The sequence below is a fragment of the Excalfactoria chinensis genome, chromosome 3 (assembly GCF_039878825.1).
Source record: "Excalfactoria chinensis isolate bCotChi1 chromosome 3, bCotChi1.hap2, whole genome shotgun sequence".
NCBI classification, from domain to species: Eukaryota; Metazoa; Chordata; class Aves; order Galliformes; family Phasianidae; genus Excalfactoria; species Excalfactoria chinensis.
The window spans coordinates 31708588-31729469 of NC_092827.1; the positions used below are offsets into that span (position 1 = coordinate 31708588).

Genomic DNA, 20882 nt, shown 5'->3' on the forward strand with positions numbered 1-20882 from the left:
TTAACACTGGACACAAACCTAACAGGATCTACTGCGCAGCAAATCTAAGGGTGTCATGGTTTTATGATTTTTGGTTACTAGTATTCCACATCATAACATCATGTAGTGCACTGGGAGTCACGGAACTGGGATGAGCCAGCCCGTAAACCACTGACAAATGGTTCCTTCACTAACAAGATCTCCTGTGATTCCTGATCAATGTTTGAATAGCAATGAAACATTTTGACATTTGAGCAGAGACAGAATACCAGAGCAAGAGTAATATATGTGTGGAATGTTCTGATATGAGCAACAATATCTGCATTCTAATGTTAAAATACTTCCCATGTGGAAGGCTCTCACATTCTCATGGCTCTCCAAGATCAGTAAGAAGACAAAGAATTAAGTGTCCATAATCAACATCAATCTACTGTCAAAAGAGAAACCAAAACCACAAAACCAAGAACCACCAGAAAACATACATCCAACAGACTCTTCACTGATTTTTCATTAAAAAAATAATAAAAGTAGCTGAAAAATCTAGATACTACATATCAGATGTTTAATTAAGCCTACCTTAGGGCTATTAATTCAGACATTAAACACTGATTCTCCTTATACATTTGTTCCTCATTTTTTTTGTTTTGGACTTGCAGGTCTTTCATTTGTTTGTATAACCTCTCATTTTCCTAAAATGAGATAGACAAAGTTAACATTCATAAACAAAGAAATGTCATAAATCACTGTTTTACCCAGTCCAATCTATGACTTGCACAGTCTGTCTTCTGAAACACTAAACATTTTACTATCAAAATTTCCAAAATGGATATCTTTACGTTGGAGTATTATATGGTGACCTCTAAAACTTTGTCCAAGTGTCTGCTCCCTCTGAAGGGACCCAGTCCTCCTGGGTCAGCTTCTTTGCGAAGCTATCCCAACTGTATTGCCAAAGTATACAGTAGATGAGTGCTGATAGATCAAAGTTCAACCTGCCCATGTCTGTCCTGGGAGCACAGTCAGCCACTGATTTGCGATGCCTACAGCCGCACCACCAAGGCATTGCATACAAACCTTACTAAAAAATGCTGAACAGCACCTGGAAAATGGTTAAACTCACATATTTTATTTTACAGTTGCAAGCATTCAAAAGGATCATTAATTTTTCATCATCTATTTCTGCACTTGACTGAGTTTATAAATCAGGCATGCTAACAAGATTTCCTTGCAATCAGCTGCTCCATTTCTGTGACAAAAAAAACACATCTTAAAAATAAAACCCTCTGAACTTCCAATACTGCTCAAAACCACGTGTTGTCTGCTACATTTTGGGCAAAAAGTTAAGCTCAAACTAGACACATGCAAACACTTTTAAAACGTAAAACGTATCTGCACCCATCACACCTAAATTTCACCCATGTTTTAGATATCAAGACAACTATTTTCAATAGAATAAAAGTAACTGCTTGACAGTTTTCTTTCTGAGATAGGCTAGAACATAGCATGGTATATATACTGTATGGTATACCTGTTGATAACCTTGAATAATGATTTCTTGATCTTCCATTTCTTTTTGTATTTGTGACAGTTTTTCTTCAGGGACAGAAACTGTTCCTGTCTGATGGATCCATCTCTTCTCCTTAGAAAGCTCTTCCATGCTTCTCAACTTTCAGAAAGAAATAGACAATATGACACACACTTCCTAGCAGTATGGAATTGCCTACAAGATTACACTTTATATCATAAATAGGTCAGTACATGTTAAGAAGCGAAAGCAAACCAAGGAGCCAATCTTATTATTGGAGCTTAAAGAAGCATTATGAAACAAGAGCAAAGTTTTAAAAGCCTGGGAAAGTAGATAAAATTCTACATTGAAAAGTGCATGAAATTAACAGACAGTATCTCAGCATGAAGTACTTTTCCAGTTTTCAACATGTAGTATCTATTACTCTTATTCATTTATTTTTTTAAACGGCTATAAGAGCAAGTTAAACATTTAAATGCAAACATACAAACACAGGAAAACCTACTGAAGGACTCCTATAATATAAAATAAAATAAGTGAACTCAGGAGAATGTAAAAACATTACATCCTAATCACAGTACATGTAGTAGTGGGTAAATATTTGCAAACACAAATGTAAATACACTATTAGTTTCTACATGTGGGTTTTCTCCTTATTAACAACTTACCTGAAGTAAGATGCACTTAATTTTCAGAAGCAATCTTTCTCACTTTCTATACTAGTAGGACACAAAATGATAAAGTACCTTGCTCTGAAGAACGTAGTTTTCTTGACCCAGCTGAGAAAGCTCTTTTTCATAGCGTGCTTTCAATTCTACTATCTTTGTCTCCATTTCTTTCTCCTTTTCTGAAACTGTGCTGGTTAGCTGTTGAATCACATCACGTGCACTGCTCAGGTCCTCCTCAGCAACTTGTGCTCGTCTTAGCAAACGCAGTTCCCTTTCACAGCTTTTGACAGGAGAAACTGGTAAATCCTAACAAAGAGAAATTCAGAGAACTGTTACACCAAGTTGACTACAGAAAATTCATCAGTTTTACTTAACTGGCTTGTCTAGCTCTTCGAAACCATATAAGACACCTGAAAAGAAAAATCCATCATTCTAGTATCAAAACACCCTACAGAGTTTTCCTTTAATGAGTTACTTTCCAATTTCCTAAATATGTGCAGGGAAAATATAAGCAACTAGAAACAAACACCGCTCATATGAGGGCCACTCATATGCACAGTCACTGGAGTTATTCTATCATCCATTTTCTCAAAAAGCAGCAACAACTTAAACATTCAGTAATACATTTTTATACAATTATTAAGGAAGAAGGAAAATCCATCATGCACTGCAAATTCAGTCATCCTGGAGAAGTGAAAATATTCTATTAAATCGTCAGTGCAATGCAGGTAGAAAAACAAACAGAAGGTCCATTTCAGCTTCTTAACCGAGTAATTTTTAATAAAAATTTTACTTAGAAGTATGTCAATTTGTACAGCAAAATTTCATTTTAGAAATCAATAAGCCTTAAAAGTACATAGAACTACCAAGGAAGTAGAACTATCCAAACAACTAAAACCCAGTCTTATTCTTACAAAGTCTAGGAACAAAAACAAGTATTTGACTGAAGAAGCCTTTATTAAATATTTCGGCATTTGTCAATCCTGCTAATGTTACTAAAAGTTTTGACAGAACAGGTATGTAAACCAAACTGCATACACTATAATTGGGAACATCATTAATTACTACTTACACGGTGATGCTGTCTGCAAGAATCCACAACTTGGTGTCCAAGATTATGAACAACTGATTGGTCAGACATAGCTCTGCTAATATCCTCCTTAGAAGTCTGTTCATTTGCTGCAGATCTTATTGTCCTTGTAGTAAATAAGGCTTCTTCATTTAGGCAGAAAGCAGAATATAACAAAATTAAGTTTAGAATTCAGTGCCCTCGATAGAAATCTATTCATGTGATTCACCTATTAAGCATGAAATTTAAGTTTTTTACAACTTGTATTTCAAATTAAACATAGAAACTTCAGAGCAACGAGACAAAATGTAGTGATCATCAGTTCTTTACATGCATGTAATGGAAACTTCTGAGTCATGGCCAGAACCACTGACTGAGCACCTGGGGAAAGGACCCAGTCAGCCCTGGGAGCACAGGTGAAGGCAATTCAGCTGTGTGACTCAAACGGGTGGAGCCTGGATGCACCTCTCTTAGACCCCATTTAAAGGCTGAATGCCACAAGGGAAGAATCTCTTCCTGGAGATTCCTCCCTGGTGGAGCTTTTCCCTGTGAACCTGGAATCTTCTGATTATGGGTAAGCAATCTTTTTAACTTTCCTTATAGCACCCTGTCATGGGTGCAGGTAGATTTTTAGGTTAACCCACGACACCTTTCTATCGTGCCAGTCCTCCCATCATATTGATCTGCCCAATTGCTATAAAATGCAAAAAAAAAAAAACCAACAAAAAAACAAAACAAAAAAAACAACAAAGCAACAACCAAACAGTGCTACCACCAAAAATACAGTATAAAATGAAGTGAAAAATCAAGAGAACAACTGAGATAAGTAGCTGGACAATAAATCCTTCATGAAACGAAATTAGTCTTATGAAAAATAGACACTAGCTGCAATTATTATTTCATTTCTGCCTATAATGGTTTAATCTAAAAGTTCCTCTGTCAGGATGCCATACATAAAAACAAACAAGTAATGAGCGCTTTCAAGATGAAATAATTTTTACAATGCTTACACCTCTCATATAGGTGTTTCCTTGGCAGTGACAGTTAGGGAACATTATGCTTTAAAGCTATTTTTTTTTCTTAGCCTCTGGGGCCTCCTGTTGAGAGTAACTTCTGAATAAACCCAAAATTGCTTTGGATAATGGCTACAGATGATGGCTCTCTCTTCTACAGAGAGAAAAGCATGCCTGAGTGAGGCTTAGTGGACTTATTTACTCAGGACTCATTGGCCTTATTTTCTCAGGACTTGTCTTTCTGTTTCATCACCACTACCTCTCTCTGCACCTTCCTCATCTCCAGTTCCACTGCAGTGCTCTAATGAACAAGGGTCCCTTGGTCTCATAGCTGCCGTTGAAACATCTCCCTGAGATTGGCAACATAATCCTACACTGGTTTTCCTAGTGCTACTTGAAGAGTTTTCAAAAGCATAATGCGATGCAAGTGTCCTAAAACCTGGGTATCCAGAAAGCTGTTTTCCTATGCGTCACAGACTGGCAATAAGACTTAGTGAAAGATGGTCAGTTTGCAATTTGACTTTCACAGGACTACCATTCCTTAATGCTACAACAAGAGATGTGAACAGAAAGGAGGATCTTGTTTTAAAAAGTGCTGTCTTTTTATTAATGAAAAACAAAAAAATAAGTGAAAGAAGCTGAGTATAGTAATTAATCCAGCATCACATGCGTGTGTCAGCAAATCTCTGCAATTACTGTAATAAAACATGTAACATATAGGTACTTATTTTTGAACAGCAGTATCTACTGTTGTTTTTGGTGATACTGGTGAGCAATAGGTAAGCCTTAAACATAGTGGTAGTTTATACAGAGAAAAATAGAGGAAAAAATAAAGGACTTGCTCACATTTAGTTCTAGATTTCTTCTACACTTCTTCAAAATTTACAGAATGAAGAAAGGGTGGTTAGGTACTGGAATGGGCTTCCCAAGGAGGTGGTTGAATTGCCATCCCTGGATGTGTTTAAGAGCCGTTTGGATGTGGTACTCAGGGATATGATTTAGCAGAGGTTTGTTGTTGTGGTATTGTTTCGTGGTTGTTTTTTAAGAGATAGGCTACCGGTTAGGCTGCGGTTGGCAACACGGCAACACGGCAAAGTGCAAGGTTTTGCACTTGGGCCGGAAGAACCCCAGGCACTTGTACAGGCTGGGAGGAATTGTCCTTGAGAGCAGCTCGGCAGAGAAAGACCTAGGGGTCCTAATAGATGAGAAACTTAACATGAGCCAGCAGTGTGCTCTGGCAGCCTGGAAGGAAAACGGGATCCTGGGCTCCATCAGGAGAGGGGTGGTCAGCAGGGATAGGGAGGTGATTGTCCCTCTCTACTCTGCTCTTGTGAGGCCCCATCTGGAGTACTGTGTCCAGGTGTGGAGCCCTCAGTACAAAAAAGATATGGAGATTTTGGAAAGGGTCCAGAGGAGGGCCACGAAGATGATCAGGGGGCTGGAGCACCTCCCCTATGAGGACAGGCTGAGGGAGTTGAGTTTGTTCAGCCTGGAGAAGAGAAGGTTGCGGGGTGACCTCATTGCAGCCTTTCAATACCTGAAGGGAACTTACTCCCAGGAGGGGAGCAAACTCTTCGAAAGGGCTGATAATAGCAGGACTAGGGGAAATGGTTTTAAGTTAAAAGAGGGAAGATTTAGGTTGGATGTTAGGGGGAAGTTCTTTACTAGGAGAGTGGTTAGGTCCTGGAACAGGCTGCCCAGGGAGGTTGTGGATGCCCCGTCCTTGGAGGTGTTCAAGGCCAGGTTGGACGGGGCTCTGGGCAACCTGATCTAGTAAAGGCGTATGTTTGGTGGCCCTGCTAGGCAGGGGGGTTGGAACTACATGATCCTTGAGGTCCCTTCCAACCCGGGTGATTCTGTGATTCTGTGACTTGATGATCTTCAAGGTCTTTTCCAACCTGAGTAATTCTATGATTCTATGAAAATGGGAATATATATTTTTAAATGGGAAGCATGAGCAGCAAAGCTCTCTGGCTCTTACAAGTATAATTCAGACCTCTTAAGACAGAATTACCTTTAGATCTTGCTCTATCTGCAGGACTTCTAGATTTCATAATGTTTTTTTTCAAAGTTTCTTTTGGTATTTTCCTTTCGGTAGCTGGAATGGACTGTTTTGAGTATGAAGTGGATTTCCCATATCCAGAAGTTCTAGCCACCCCATGAGGACCATATGAAGACTTCTTTTTATGTGAAGGTGTTGTACTTCTGATATTCTTGTACAACATTTGCTTAGTTGTTGTTGATTCTGATTTTTCATTCTTCAAACAACAAGATTGCAGAACCTACAATAGAGCAGATCTTTTTAGAGCAGGTTTTAGGGTCTAGTGTGATCTGAAGTTAGCTTTCACCGTTAGAAAAGCACATAATCAGTTTCCAGAATCATACAGTAGTAAGACTACTAAGTAGGTGCAGTTAAAAATAAAACAACCATGGGATGTAACTATTTCGAGCCAAATAACTTGAAATTATGAATAACTTATTATGCTTTCCTACAAGTATTTTTGCACTGGCTCTATTGGATTTTTCTGTGAAGTTGGATTTTATTGCAGAATCTTTAGCTTACCAAAATGGGTAATTTTTCAGGTTATCTGACTGAAAGTTAAATCACAGTGAACACAAACTCAGCAATGAAGAGAGGAACAGCAGCAGGCAGAGGAACACTCTGAAACTTCATCATTAAAAACTAGTATTACTCCTAAGACCAACAAGTGAGAAAGTTTAGCCTGTTGGCACTGGTTTAAAAAAAGAAATCATCAGGATGAACCAACCGAACAAAGCCCTTCCACAACACCTTGCAGGCTGAAGGGGTGGTTGCCTAAAGAAATGTGGGCTTAATTTAGGGGATGCAGGGAGAAGAGAATTTGGAGACTGCGGAAATCCTGTATTGCAAGTTAGGTAAAGGTGAGAACTAATATGGATTAGGCAGAAAAAAGTATTTAAAAAAAAAAGACAACAAGATTAGAGAAGCCATCCAGGTTGCTGGCTAGCAAGTTAGCCTGACTAACAGCCTACATTTGCTCAGTCAAATCCATGCTCTTATTGAACTGTGCTTCTAACCACCTGTTCTGTAGTTATGGTCTCAGATCTGAGCCTTGTGTGTGTTCCCTTCAGTAGGAAAACATGTTCATATTCATAACTAGCCTGAGCTAGGGATGTAACTGCAGAAGCCCTGCAGGTTTAAAGCTGGGATTTCTCATGTTGTTATGAACCTAAAGTCCACTGTATGTGGATACCTCTACAAATAGCAACATGAAAATTTCAAAAAAAAGCCAACACTCTCACTTCCAGAATATCAGAGCATTACCAAATAACAGGCCACTTAAAGTCTTATACATTTTGAATGTATTTTCACATAAACTGCATCAAACAGATTTTTTTGTTACCTGTTCAGTTTTGCTGCCTTGTGAAAGCAGACAGTCTTGTATTATCTCTTCACTTAGCACATCAGGTTGTACTTGACTGGTCTGAATTTCTTTCTCAGTCATCCTCAGAAAGCTATCTTCATTTGAAGCTGTCTGTAGAAAGACGCTGTCTTCTCTGTTACATTTTTCAAGTAAGTTTGTCTTCCAAACTGAATCATTTTGGTGCTCTTTATAGGGCACGTGATTGACATGTTCATTTACTGTGCTGCCTATCACCTTCACAGGACTACAAAAGAAAGGAATAAGATTGTGTGTGTTTATATAAGATATATAAGATTTTTGCCCTTTGCCTTTCTGCCACTCTGGAAAAAGCAGTCCATTTTTCCTTTAGGTAGCATCTGTAAAGACTGCTTGAACTTGAAAGAATCACTAGGCTCTTTTTATGAACAGCCATGCATATTTTTATTTTTTTAATAAAAACAAAAGAAGACTAGGCCGAAGATTCACACTGTGAGAAAGATTGTCTCTTGTGAAACGAGAGACATTTCCCAGCAATAACTGTTTTTGCAGAGGCACCAAACTGGACTACAAGATAAACACCTGCAAGCATGCAGTCAGTGCCAATAATACAATGAATGGTAATTCCTGCAGAGTACACTGGCATGTTGAGTTCCCAGAATCAATCTGCTAAGCAAAATCTGTTTTTGACACCTCTATATTATTTGCTACACACAAGTTGGAATAAAGCAAAAGGAATTATGGAGCACAGGTTAGTAGGAATTACAAGAGTAAGCAAAATGAAATTATGTGATCTTTACCCAGACAGTAGAAGCTAGAGAATTAGGATAGGAAATGCTGATGAGTAGTGGTCCCTAAAAGCAGAGATCTTATTTGTCTCAGATGAGTCTTTCTCAGTCTTGACAACTAAAGTGACATTGCTTCTTATTGCTTAAATAATGTTTGGACGTCTCCATAGCCAATTTACTGTAAATGGTGTTTTACAATGAGCTGTAAAATGAATAATGCCAGTGCAAAGCATACTGAAATTTCAGTCTTTAGCTTGAGAGGGGGGAAAAAAAAGAAACAGGCAAGTTTTGTAAGCTGTTTTTCCACTAACAGTGAATGAGCTTAAGTTAATAAAAGTCTGAAATAAATACCTTTCAGGTTCCAAATCAAAACCTCTGACATTATAGGAATCTCCTTTAATAGGTCTCATAAATTCTTCCACAGTAGGTAAATCTAATTAGTGCAAAACAACAAAATCTTTTTTAAAAGTTTAAAAAAAATGCATTTGTAAAAAGCACATTTAAAAATGTTTCATAAATTCAAATATTAAAGACACTAATAACTCACTTATATTACATTCTTGCAAAAAATATGCTTTCCTTTGAGGTATTTACCTGATTCAGTAGTTGATGTGTTTTTTGAATAGAGGTCGTGATTTTGTGAAGTAACTTGCACTAAGCAATGTGAGATGGCCATTGAAGAATTTTGTATTTGTTGCTCATCAGTGTCTCCCATAGACTGATTAATGTGATGATACGCACGCTGTAAGGCTTCGGTGTCACTGGCAGTTTGTCCACACAAAGTGCCTGTGGAAAATGCAGTCTCATAACAGTTACTATAGGATTTTCTGCTTGGGAAATAACACACCACAATCTGTTTCAGTGACTGGCTTGGACTATTACTAAGTGAGAACTGTGCTTTCCATTTCTGGGAAAAGAAGAAAAAAAAATCTCATTTCTACCATGAAAATAAAAAATTATCAAGTTAATTAATACTTAATATTATTGACTATTAATATCAAATAGCCTTATCTGCAGTTTGAATGCCTTTCCTGACCCAGCCCCCATATTTTTTTCCCCCTGTAGGGGAAATTGTTGATCACAGCCTGAACCTCTGATTAACCACCTGAGGCAAGTGACAAGTCAGCTGTGGGAGCGCAGGTGAAGGTAATTCATCTGTGATCCCAGAAGGGGTGGAGTTTGGCTCCACCTCTCCCAGATCTCCTTTAAGGGCTGACCACCACTAAGGCAGGATGTCTTTCCAGAGATTGCTGCTGTGTGGAGTTTACAGAGAGCCTCAACATTGGTGAGCATTTATCATTAATCCTCTTTATACTACATAACCTCTGTTTATCCATCAACTTTATAACTCTATAATTGTAACCATGCACCCCCCTAAAACTGATAGTCTTTGCACATATGCTATTTTAGTAGATGCTATAGCAATGTCATGCTCTGGATATTACTTTGGGTACAATCTCAGTATACTCCTGTGTATTTTACAGTTACATTAAATATTAACAAAGTAAAGTTTTAGCTATGGTGAACTGAAGGAGATTATATTGAAATCGGACTGCAATGAAAAAAGCAATTCTATGGTAATCAAGGGTCAAGAGATGTGTTTCTGCTAAGAAAGCAGGTTTTTTTTCTTTACTGAAACAGTTCTCCTTCTCTCAAGATTTGTTAACAAAATCCAGGGGCTTCATGATGATTGATAACCTAAAAACAAATGAAGACATTAAGGAATATTTGGTTTTCTTTTTTCATAAACAGCCTTTACCTGCTTCATTCATTTCAATACCACCAACTTCTTGAGGCAGATCATGTTCACTTACGGCTACACCTGATGTTTCAGCAGCTTTCTGAAATTCTGTAGTTGAATCTTGTGAATCGAGTAGTACAACTAAAAACCAAGAAGATAAGGGTTAAAGAAAACACAGTTTCCTATTTATAGTCTGTCTATGCTATAGAACATTATCTTAAAGCATTAAGTGTGCAAAAAAAAGAAAAGCCATGTAGATAACTACAGTGCCATTAATGCTGTAACTCTAAATACAAGCATGAAAAGTACTAATTAGAAAAATAAAACTTAGATTACCACTTTAAAGTGCAAATTGATTTTTAACCATTTCAGTCCTACAGATTTCCAGTAGAGCACAATATTATGCTTAAAGTATCAAAGCAATAAATTCAGATGGAAAAGTATCAAGAAGGTACATTTAGTATTCTTTCACTGATGAAAGATTGCATTTTACCTTTAGCCAGCATGCCAGTGTTTGGTTCCTACAAAAAATAAACAAAACAATAGTACTTTCAGAATTGCAGAAAAAACAATCCATACATACTTAAAAAGCTGGTCCAAAATCTATGAACTAAAGCAGCTCCTGGTGCTTCAAGCATGTGTGCTTTCCTAAAGCTCTCCTCTCTCAGCATCCTGTACTCTAAAAACCCTCTTACAAGTGACTGGAAGCTAAATGCTACTCTACATAAATGAAACAATCTCTTTTACACCTTCCTGGTTTACTTTTATCAGTGTAGATTTTGTACTCTCTGTCCAAAGTGCTCCTCCATACAGATCTGAGGGGTCTGTGTTATCTGCTGGTGTAGACCACCCTAATAGCTCCAGGAGACATATTAATTCACTGATAGAATCATCCAGAGGCTTTAGCCATGCTTATTTCTGGACTCTCAATACAGTTCTTAATTCAAAGGAGCAGTAAGAAGGCAACTCTGAGGAAATTAGTGCTTATAGTATGATGTGTCACACAAAAGTGTGAATAAAACAATATAGACCCCATGACCATTATATTCTTTTGGACAGTACACACAGTATGAGTTTAATATATTAAATATTGCAGAAGTTTTACAATTCAGGATGTAATATAAACATTTGCTATGATATGCTTTTCTTAAGCACTTAAACTCCTGACATATTTTGATTTACCTGACTTTCTTCAGTTTTAAAGGCAGGATCAGCATCAGTGTCTTCTTCAAAATCTTCACTGTAGCTGCCTGAAGAGTAAAATAAACATCAAACAGATGAAATATTCAAGGAAGATAAAACAGTATGGGGAAAGCTATTTCCTTTCCCCAGTCTTCAGGCTAAGAACATCTACTGCTGCTATTAATCTTTTTAAGAAATAGAAATTTTGATACTTGTGCATGGTAGAAAATCTACTGGAAGAAAGTCACATGTAACATCTCTGAATTAAAGCATTTATGAAAGATGACAGCTAAAACACTGGAGTACCTCAAACATTAAGAGCTATTTCAAAATCAGGGCCAGGTGTTTTTGTAAGCCTTTGATGGACAGATTTACTCTTTTACCTAGTTCTCTTTATGGCATTGTTCATAATATATTAAAATCCATTTCAAAAATAAACATATTTCTAAAAAAGTCAAAAGTAAACCCCTAGATTCACCTATCTGCACACCAGCTGCACAGACACACTGTGTACAGCTGATGCAAAAACTAGATAAATTCAGATAATTAATATGAAAGTTACATTAACTTTCAGATCAACCTACACTTTATCCACAGCAGCAGGGAGGTTAAGGAAACAGAAGTCAGCTGGCTTACAAATCACACTGAAAAAGGTTCACTGAGGATGCTGGCCTATGCTGTGAACTTGAAACCTAGCTAGTGCAAAGCTATTTTCTGCTTAGTAGGACAAATCAACACAGAACAAAACAAGCTAAAAGCCTGTGGTATCGTTTCCCCTTTCCAGACTTTTAAATTATATCCTGCTATAATATGAAGAGTTGCTTTCCTCTGATGCCCTTCTATGAAGACTTTGCATTTGAATTGCAGTACTAATTCACAGATTGTGTTACTGCTACTGTTTAATGAGACTCTCATAATTAATAGCGCAGATGGTAAAAAAAGATGATAATTTTAAAAAAGCAAGCTTTTTCTAGTAAACAGCTTAGAAACCATTACCGCATTTCTCTTCAGCTGTGGATTCCACTTCTTTTTCACTTCTTTCATTTCTAAGAAACAAAATACAATTTTTACCATCTCTTCTTGGAGAACAAATATAAATATATACATATACACACACACACACACACCCCTATATACTATTATTGCTAATTCTAAGAAGTACCAGAAACTAGAATTTGCCCATCAGATTAAACACAGGTAAGGAAGGTAAATGTCAGCAGTTATTAAAATAAATGCTTTTATTTTTAAAACTCTCCCCATTTGAAATTTTCAATCTAACCCCTTAAAAATCATTTCCTTTCTGCATTCCCTCTGACATCTACACCAGATTCTTGGATAAAAATTTATCAGATTTGCTTCTTGCTCTGACATTGTAAATCTGCACTAACACACACAAAACAAACAAACAAAAAATCCCTGTCAATAAACAAAATATAAAACAAAAAACATTCTCCTTTCCAGAACTCTGACCTTCCACCTGCTAGAGTTCTTAACTCGTCTTTCAGTTAAACTTTACTACTGTGAAGGTTAAATTAACTTGTGACTGAAGATGTATACCTTCATCCATCACCACACCATGCCTTACTTCTTTCTCTTATTTATTAAGATCACTTCTGTCCATGTAATGAAAAACCACTGCTCACACCAAAAGAAACCCATACAGGATCTTGGTCCACAGAACCTCAGAGGTCATTGTACTCAGATGCCCAGGTCACGCAATCCCACAACATAGTCTACAACTTTCTTCCCTCCAAATTACCTTACAAATGGTGCTAGTACTACAGAATTGCTGGAATTCAGCTCTTTATTTAGTCTTGAATAATCAATAGGCGAGGAAGCTTCTTGTTCAAGTTTAGCAAAAAAGATTTCTTTTTCCTCTTGTTCTTCCAAGGTATCCAATCCAAGTCCTGTATTACTTTGATTAGGACCAGAAGCTACAAAGGAATCTGAAAGTGAAGACACAATAACAACAGTTAACTACAGACAGACTCATAAAAGCTTACCAGTATCAAGTTATCACAAACTAGTTTAAGGAGTCTTTGTAAGATGATGCAGAGAGAAATGAAAGATCCCAACTTGCGATAAAATAAAGGAAATTGTAATAATAACTTGGCTTTAGACCTAATTAACATGAAATGGCTGCACTCTCTGTTCTCACCATTTGTTTCCAGGCTGTCTCTACTTAATGAGAAAGCGACTCCATTACTCTTCTGAAGCTGCATCTTTTCTGGATGCACATTCTCATCAGTTTCCCCTGTGAGCTGCAAAGCCTTCTTGACAATGCATTCGCTGGCTTCAAGGATTTCTGAAAGAAAAGTTGCAAAGTTTCTGACTATCATCTAAAAGCTGTTTGGATGACACTTCAGTCATCTTCCAGAACTGCTTTTATTTTTTATTCTTTTTTATTTGGGATCTTGTTGCAGCTACAAAGACGCACACTCACAGATCATGTTCAGCTAACTTCAGTTTTTATTACACATAAACCTTATTTAATTAGAGTTAATTACTCTATTGTATAGATGGGATAAATACAACTGTAAAAACTGACTAACACTCCTCATGGAGAACTATTAACATTTATTTGCTAAGAAAACCCAGAAGCTAACATTGCTCTGCTAAAAGCCTATTAATTTTCTTTGATCAACCATCTCAGAGGAAACGTCAGACTTTGAAAAACTGCAGCCACTGCTTTAGCAGATACATTTGTTGCAAATCAAATGTTCCAAAAAAAGAAAACCAAAACTGGCAACATGCAGTTGCTCTCCTTACTGTAACTTTGCTTCTGAGAGGGTTTAGCACCACTGTTACTGGCTTATGTGAAAATTCTGCTTTCAAACAGCATGCTGACATATTTCATATAATCATAGAATGGCCTGGGTTGAAAAGGACTACAGTGGTCATCTAGTTTCCCCCTGCTATGTGCAGAGGGCCACCAACCACTAAACCAAGCTGCCCAGAGCCACATCCAGCCTGGTCTTGAATGCCTCCAGGGCATCCACAACCTCCTTGGGCAACCTGTTCCAGTACATCACTACCCTGAGTGAAAAACCTCCTCCTAATATCCAACCTAAACCTCCCCAGTCTCAGTCTAAACCATTCCCCCTTGTCCTATCACTATCCATCCTCCTAAACAGCCATTCCCCTTCCTGTTTATATGCTCCCTTCAAGTACTGGAAGGCCACAATGAGATGAAGGATCCCCAGATCCTTCTTTTCACTAAGCTAAACAAGCCCAGTTCCCTCAAGCTTTCTTTACAGGAGAAGGTTTTGGAGTATCTACTTCTTTACAGAAAACTAAATGCTTAATACTGCAGTATATTTCTAGTTAAATAAGCCATATCAAGTCCCTTCTGCTTGACCCTAAAACACCCTTCGAGGCTTACATTCTTAAAGAGATTCTCTTAGGATATAGGAAGAAAAGCTGCTCATGTATCTTATTCAATGATATGAGATGATTTCACAACTCTCACAGAAAGGAGCAGAAACCATATCTGTGTTTTCCAACATGAGTTCCCAGTCAGCAAAATAAAAAGGAGCTACAAACATCAAAGAATTCCGATCAAGAGCACTAAACAAGTCTTGCACATGCTGATCAAGTGCTTCAGTTCTAAGTTATTCAAAGAAGTGCCATACTCATGTAAACGAAAGACATTTTGCTACTACAGTGAAGATGATAAAATGGAAGAGTCAAGGTGTTGTACAGAAGATCAAAGCACAAACAGTCCATCTCTGATAGCCAATTGCAGAAATTTAAAGTACAAGGGCTACTCTGAAAGTTATGCCTCCTATTTTATGATGTTGGCCCATGATGGCAGAGGTGGATGTTGGTGGTATGGCAGTAAAAGCTGAACCTTCCCACCAATACTCTGCTACATTTTGTCACTGTCTGATAGATGGCAGCAGAGGGGCAGTCTCATAAAATGGTATCTGGCATGGAAGTGCATATATAGCAAAGGTGCATCACTGAATTCCTCCATGTGGATAAAACAATACCCACTGACATTCATTGACACTTGCTGCGTGTTTATGGAAAGAGAGACCAAACAGTATCTGTGAACACAGTGAAGCTGCTGGTTGTGTGTTTCAGCAGCGGCAACAGTGGGTCACCTCCACGGGTGCAGATTTTGATGAGTGCAACATGCAGGCTCTTGTTCATTGCTGGTAAAAATGCATAGCAAACAGTAGTGACCATATTGAAAAATAGTGTTTTGTAGCTGAGAATTTGCTCTATCAAATATGATAGAATCATAGAATTGCTAAGGTTGGAAAAGACCTTAAAGATCAAGTCCAACAACAACCTAACCATACTACCCTATCTCTACCGTTGTGCTCTTCATCGTAGTTTTCATGCAGATAAATAGGAAGCAATACTTTTGGAGCAACCTACACAAGTAATCCAGATGGTGCTTTATTCTAGTTATCAAAACAGCAAATGGGAGTCTGTTTTCAGCTGGCTCACAAGTTGTTTTACACAGCTTCATATTAGCTGCAACATCACCAGACCTCCAAGACCCTATTTTTCAATGAGAGTATGTTAATGGAAGCGAAGATAAGCTGTCACAGCTCTTCTATGTAAGATTTACATGAAAAGAGACAGGAATATTCTTCAGTTACACAGACAAGAATAACTTACAGTGGAACAAAATTTTAAAGAAAAGCATTTTCCTTAGTTTTGTTTTAGCTATCTTAACCTCCGTGAACCAACAGAGTTGGGTTTTCAGTGAGTACACTGAAGTACTTTTCTAGTTCAAACCAGATCAGAACTTTTTGGTGGAAAAGCACTTTCCGCTATCATTTGAAAATGAAATGCTGTTTTACAGCCACTGAATTCTGTAACTCAACCAAGTCCCAACTCCCAGACACACATACCACATTACATAGGGATACATACTACTGGTGCTACTGAAGACAAGCACATCTTTTACTAGTCCCATACTCTGAAAAACCTACAAAACCTGGAAAAAATATCAACTTGGTTGGATTTCAAAGTCTCTTTTTTCACTCACAGTCATTTTGGGCTGCTTTTATTTGTTAACCCTGGTGGCGCACGGTGTTAGAACCGACGCTTGCAACACCAGAGGGCCCGGGTTCGAATCCCCCTTGTGGCGCAAGGGGTAAAACTGCCGCTCTGCTACACTAGAGGGCTCGAATCCCGGGAGTTGGACTCGATGATCTCTAAGGTCCCTTCCAACTCGCACGATACTATGATACTATGAAAATTACACGTTGGAGCAGCAGTTTCATATCACTATCCATATACTTGCACTCTCAATTCTTGCACTATTTAGTAGCACTCATAATATGTGGTATTCTTTAAATTCCTGCTCCTTAGAATCAATTATATAACCTAAGTTGCACTTAGTTTCTATTACAAGTTGCACTTGTTCCTATTAAATTTGCAAAGGAAAATGTAAGAACACAAATACCAAGCACTGAAATCTACATATAACAATAAATGTCCATTTAAAATCTAACTTCTAATTCTTAAGCTGAGCAGGACTTACAGAATTCAGCATTTCTAACTTTTTAATATCACATAGAACACAAGAAATTTGTTACCCTTAGGACTGTCAGAACCATCAGAAGTGAGGCTTCCTTCTTCTTTGTTTAAATATGAATCTTTCTTGTTCTTATGAAATTTTTCCAGCATTTTGAATTTAGACAAAGCCTTGCTCCGAGACACACTGGAAGAAGGTTTAGGGGCAACTACTTTTAAGCGTACACAAACATTTATGAGTTTTAATGCACAGTGGACAGGGAATACAGAAAAATAAAGTGTGAGAATTCAAATTGCCACATGTGAAGAAGTAATACAACTTAGTTTTTTTAGATTGAATTATCTATAATTTCCTACCCGTAATTAAAAATTAAAGAGTTGGTACTTATCAATTCCGAAACTACAAGTATCTTCTACTCTTTAAATAAAGAAAGCAAAAAAGAACAACAAATTGTTAATTAGTTCTTTTTCTATATATACTTTGCGTTCAAATAGACTGTTCTAGGAGCTCAATCTGTACATTACTAGGAAACTAAAAAAATGTACACAACTATTGCAACAACACAAGCCATTTTGTACTACAAATCTCAAAAGCAAGCATCTAGATCGGTTAAAAGAAAAGCAGAAAAAACTTAGGTGAATAAGATGTGAATTCCTGTTCCCTTCACATCAGGCTGTTAAAAAGCTGCATTTGCCTGTTTAAACCCATTAGAGATGCTGCTTAGCGGTCGCTAAAATCAAATGTCTTCCATTCACATCAACAGTAATCAATTTTTTTACATAACAATACCGATGTTGAAAATTGTGCTTTCTTGTGAGACTTAATGACAGTCACAGTCTACACTTCATACATCTTAGACTAGCTAGGTGCACAGTATGAGACTGACTTACCCAAAATTTCAAGTGTGTAGTTGGTGGGGGGTAGCTTATAAATTGGGCAATTTAGAGAAAGTTCTTAGTTCCAGAATGAATGGAAATAACTCCAAGTACAGTTATCCTGACACAACAGAGAGCAGAAGCTGCCTGGGGAATGTAGCCAAGCGCTTCTGTTTAGAAACAGGACTGAGGAAAGATCTGAACCACACAGAATGGCCTGGGTTGGAAGGGACCTCAAAGATCGCATTGTTTTTCTGACCAGAAACTAGCACAAAACAGAAACAGATCAGATGACTAAAGGAAGTTGATGAGCAGATGTCAGGCAAAAGTCAAAATATAAAAAATATTAAAAAAAAAAAAACACACTTTCTGATAAAACATCTAGGTTATTTATTCCCATGACTGATGTCCACTAATGAGGTATCACTTCCCTAGCTTCATATTCTCCCATATCTACTGAGAAACCAGGAGTGCTGACGGCATGTAGTCTGTGGGATGCAATGCAAAAACCCAAGGTCTTTCAATACAGCAATTTGAAGTAACTGCCAAACCCCTCCTCCTATGGCTCATATTTCAAATATTAAGCATAATTTAAGGCATAGAGTCAAGTTTTGTGTTTCTCTCCCAGACCGAGATGCTTTATGGCTATTTTGTGCAAAGGAGGCTTAGGAAAACAGGACATACACTCTAGAAAGGTAACATAAGGAAAAGGTTCTATAAACTACACGGTCACAAACATCATCTAGAGATCATGTGCCAAATATTGCTTTGTCATGGCTCCCCAAAATATTATTGAATCTTCTTGAATTCAACACCAAAGCTATATTTAACATCATGCATCACACTGATTGCTATAGTACTTTACACATCAGTATTTAATAAAGCAACAGTTATAATTCTTAATTATTCCTTGGAGATTATCCTCAGATAGCATAAAGACAGTTACTTAACAGGTTGAATGTGATATTACATCAACTAAAATAATCCCACAGATTGAAGAATATGAATATGAAACACAGAGAAGATATTTTCTATTTACTAACCATAATGATTTTAGTTAAAGCTCCCAGTAATTTTCCTTCTCCATTTCCTTACGTTCAATATTGTCTGTCTGCCTACATCACTGCTGTGATGTATGATCACAGCAACAGTTAAGCAAAGGTTCACACACTTAATGGTTTATTCAGGAAATGACAAATCAATTAAGTGACAGCTTGCTATCATAAGAAAACTATGGCCAAAAATCCCACAAAGGATTTTCGACAGGAAAAGCACTAGTAATTTAAGGCTGATATTAAATATGTTATGTTCGATTAATAAAATACCAGACTGGAAATCTGAATGAGGAATCTTTTGTTCACTGTTCTCCACTACTTCATCACGGCTCTCCATTCTTTCCTTCTCATTTCTCAGTTTAACAAATCTTGTTTGGGAATCTTGAAAAGTGAGACAAACAGCAAGAAGAGACAGGCAAGTGTTAAGACAGGACAGGAGTTCTGATTATCTAATTTATCTTTATCATCTACATGACAAAAGCAAATAGACATCATATTAGCTAGAGGAAGGTCTTTAACTTGTCAAATACGGAAGACAGTATCCTGAATTGTAATTTATATATTTCAGCCTAGAGCTGAAGAACAGACACCAAACATGTCTAGGATAGTAAACAGAGTTAGTTGAAAATGTACTTTATTCCACTCAGCTAAGTGAACAGAAGTATTTTACTCAGGTTGCTATCAGACTACAAAACAAAGTGAAAACAGGTGATTAGTTTCTATTTTCCAGCATTTCTGCAATACATGCCTTGGAAAAATCAGCCAGATAACAAATGAATGCATAGTATATTTAGTCCTCCAGTCACTTGTATTACATCTTTCTAGAATGCACAATATAGAGACTGAAGTAGCAGAAAAAAAATAGCGGGAAGTAGGAGAAAACGAAAACTCCCAAATGGAGACAACCTTGGTGCATCCTTCAAGCTACTTAGCCAGGCTTTGTACCTTATTAACGTCACAATCCCTCTCTATATTGTAACCCAACGACATGAACTCATATGGAGCTAGCTCACGTGTTTGTAATGCTACACTGGGGTGAAGGAGAGATCCATACATTTACTTAAATTTGATTCAAGATAAAAAAACACGCTGAGAATAATATTTATTAACAGGCTGTCAGGTAACGTATGAGTCTTATCTGCAAGCCAGTCTGGAACCTGCAAGAACACACAAGGATCTGAAAAGTTTTGAAGAATGCCAATTTTACACTGTTCAGAATTGAAATTCAGCTTATGCTCTGATTTGTTATCATCACAGCTGTATTATTGCTTTAGCGGGATAATTATGTTGATATTTAGAGTGCATTTAATAACCCTACAAAAAGCTACAAAGCTAGATGATCACCTTCTCAGTTCATCTCCTGCAGTAACTTATGTTGCAATGCTGCTGTGCCTAATAACTAATCCAGTGTTCATACACCTGAGCAACAAGCTGCACAACATACAACTGTTAAAGAATATTAGACTGAAAAAACCGACAAAGCATTAAAAGCATACAATTCAAAAAGACACAAAGAAGAAACAAAAAGAGCAGTTCTAGAAGCCTGAATCCCTCACAGGAACGCAATTTATCATTTTAAACGTCTGCAAAATTATCTACGCAAATGAAATTCATACAATAGTTTGTAGTGTGTACACACATAGAAATCAGCCCTTTATGTATGGGATTCATCACTCTCAATGGTAGCCACATACAAGCTGTCTACTTTTATGACTGCAGACAAAAGCTTATACTGAAGGTGCCCAAGATGATCTCTGCAAAGTGAACTCCATTGCAGATGAACCTTAATTAGCAAACTGGCATCTCTTACACTGCAGGCTACTTCTCTGCTTGCAGTTCACAGTCTATCGCAGGTTAATGCAATCAGTACTATCCGTAAGTGCTCAGTGTGACAAACACAGCCCTTTCCCCATGAGATGACACAACTGAGAGCTACGTTTCGTGACACAGAGATATATTCTCTTTCACCAAAGGAGTACCAAAAAGGTTTCTTAGGAAAACCTGAAGGCCTCTGTGTTTTAAAATCCTGATGTACCAGGTGGCATATGGCGTAATGTACACAACCCACAAGTGCAGATAACAATAGACAGGAGGAAGACAGATGTGCAGACAA

General features: G+C 37.4%; 1 protein-coding gene across 2 annotated transcripts in view; it reads right to left on the reverse strand.

Moving 5' to 3' along the window:
• The window catches only part of CEP162 (centrosomal protein 162), a 44193-nt gene that overhangs the window by 15169 nt on the left and 8142 nt on the right, over positions 1-20882 (reverse strand). For both annotated transcript variants that reach the window (XM_072333255.1, XM_072333256.1), the window contains 14 exons: positions 13501-13647; positions 13102-13288; positions 12339-12388; positions 11343-11410; positions 10654-10681; positions 10179-10301; positions 9014-9205; positions 8771-8852; positions 7635-7899; positions 6266-6533; positions 3242-3384; positions 2248-2475; positions 1505-1642; positions 556-668 (listed from right to left, as the gene is read on the reverse strand). In XM_072333255.1, the coding sequence (XP_072189356.1) occupies positions 556-668; positions 1505-1642; positions 2248-2475; positions 3242-3384; positions 6266-6533; positions 7635-7899; positions 8771-8852; positions 9014-9205; positions 10179-10301; positions 10654-10681; positions 11343-11410; positions 12339-12388; positions 13102-13288; positions 13501-13647 (2032 nt within the window). The remainder of the gene's footprint in view (positions 1-555; positions 669-1504; positions 1643-2247; positions 2476-3241; positions 3385-6265; positions 6534-7634; positions 7900-8770; positions 8853-9013; positions 9206-10178; positions 10302-10653; positions 10682-11342; positions 11411-12338; positions 12389-13101; positions 13289-13500; positions 13648-20882) is intronic.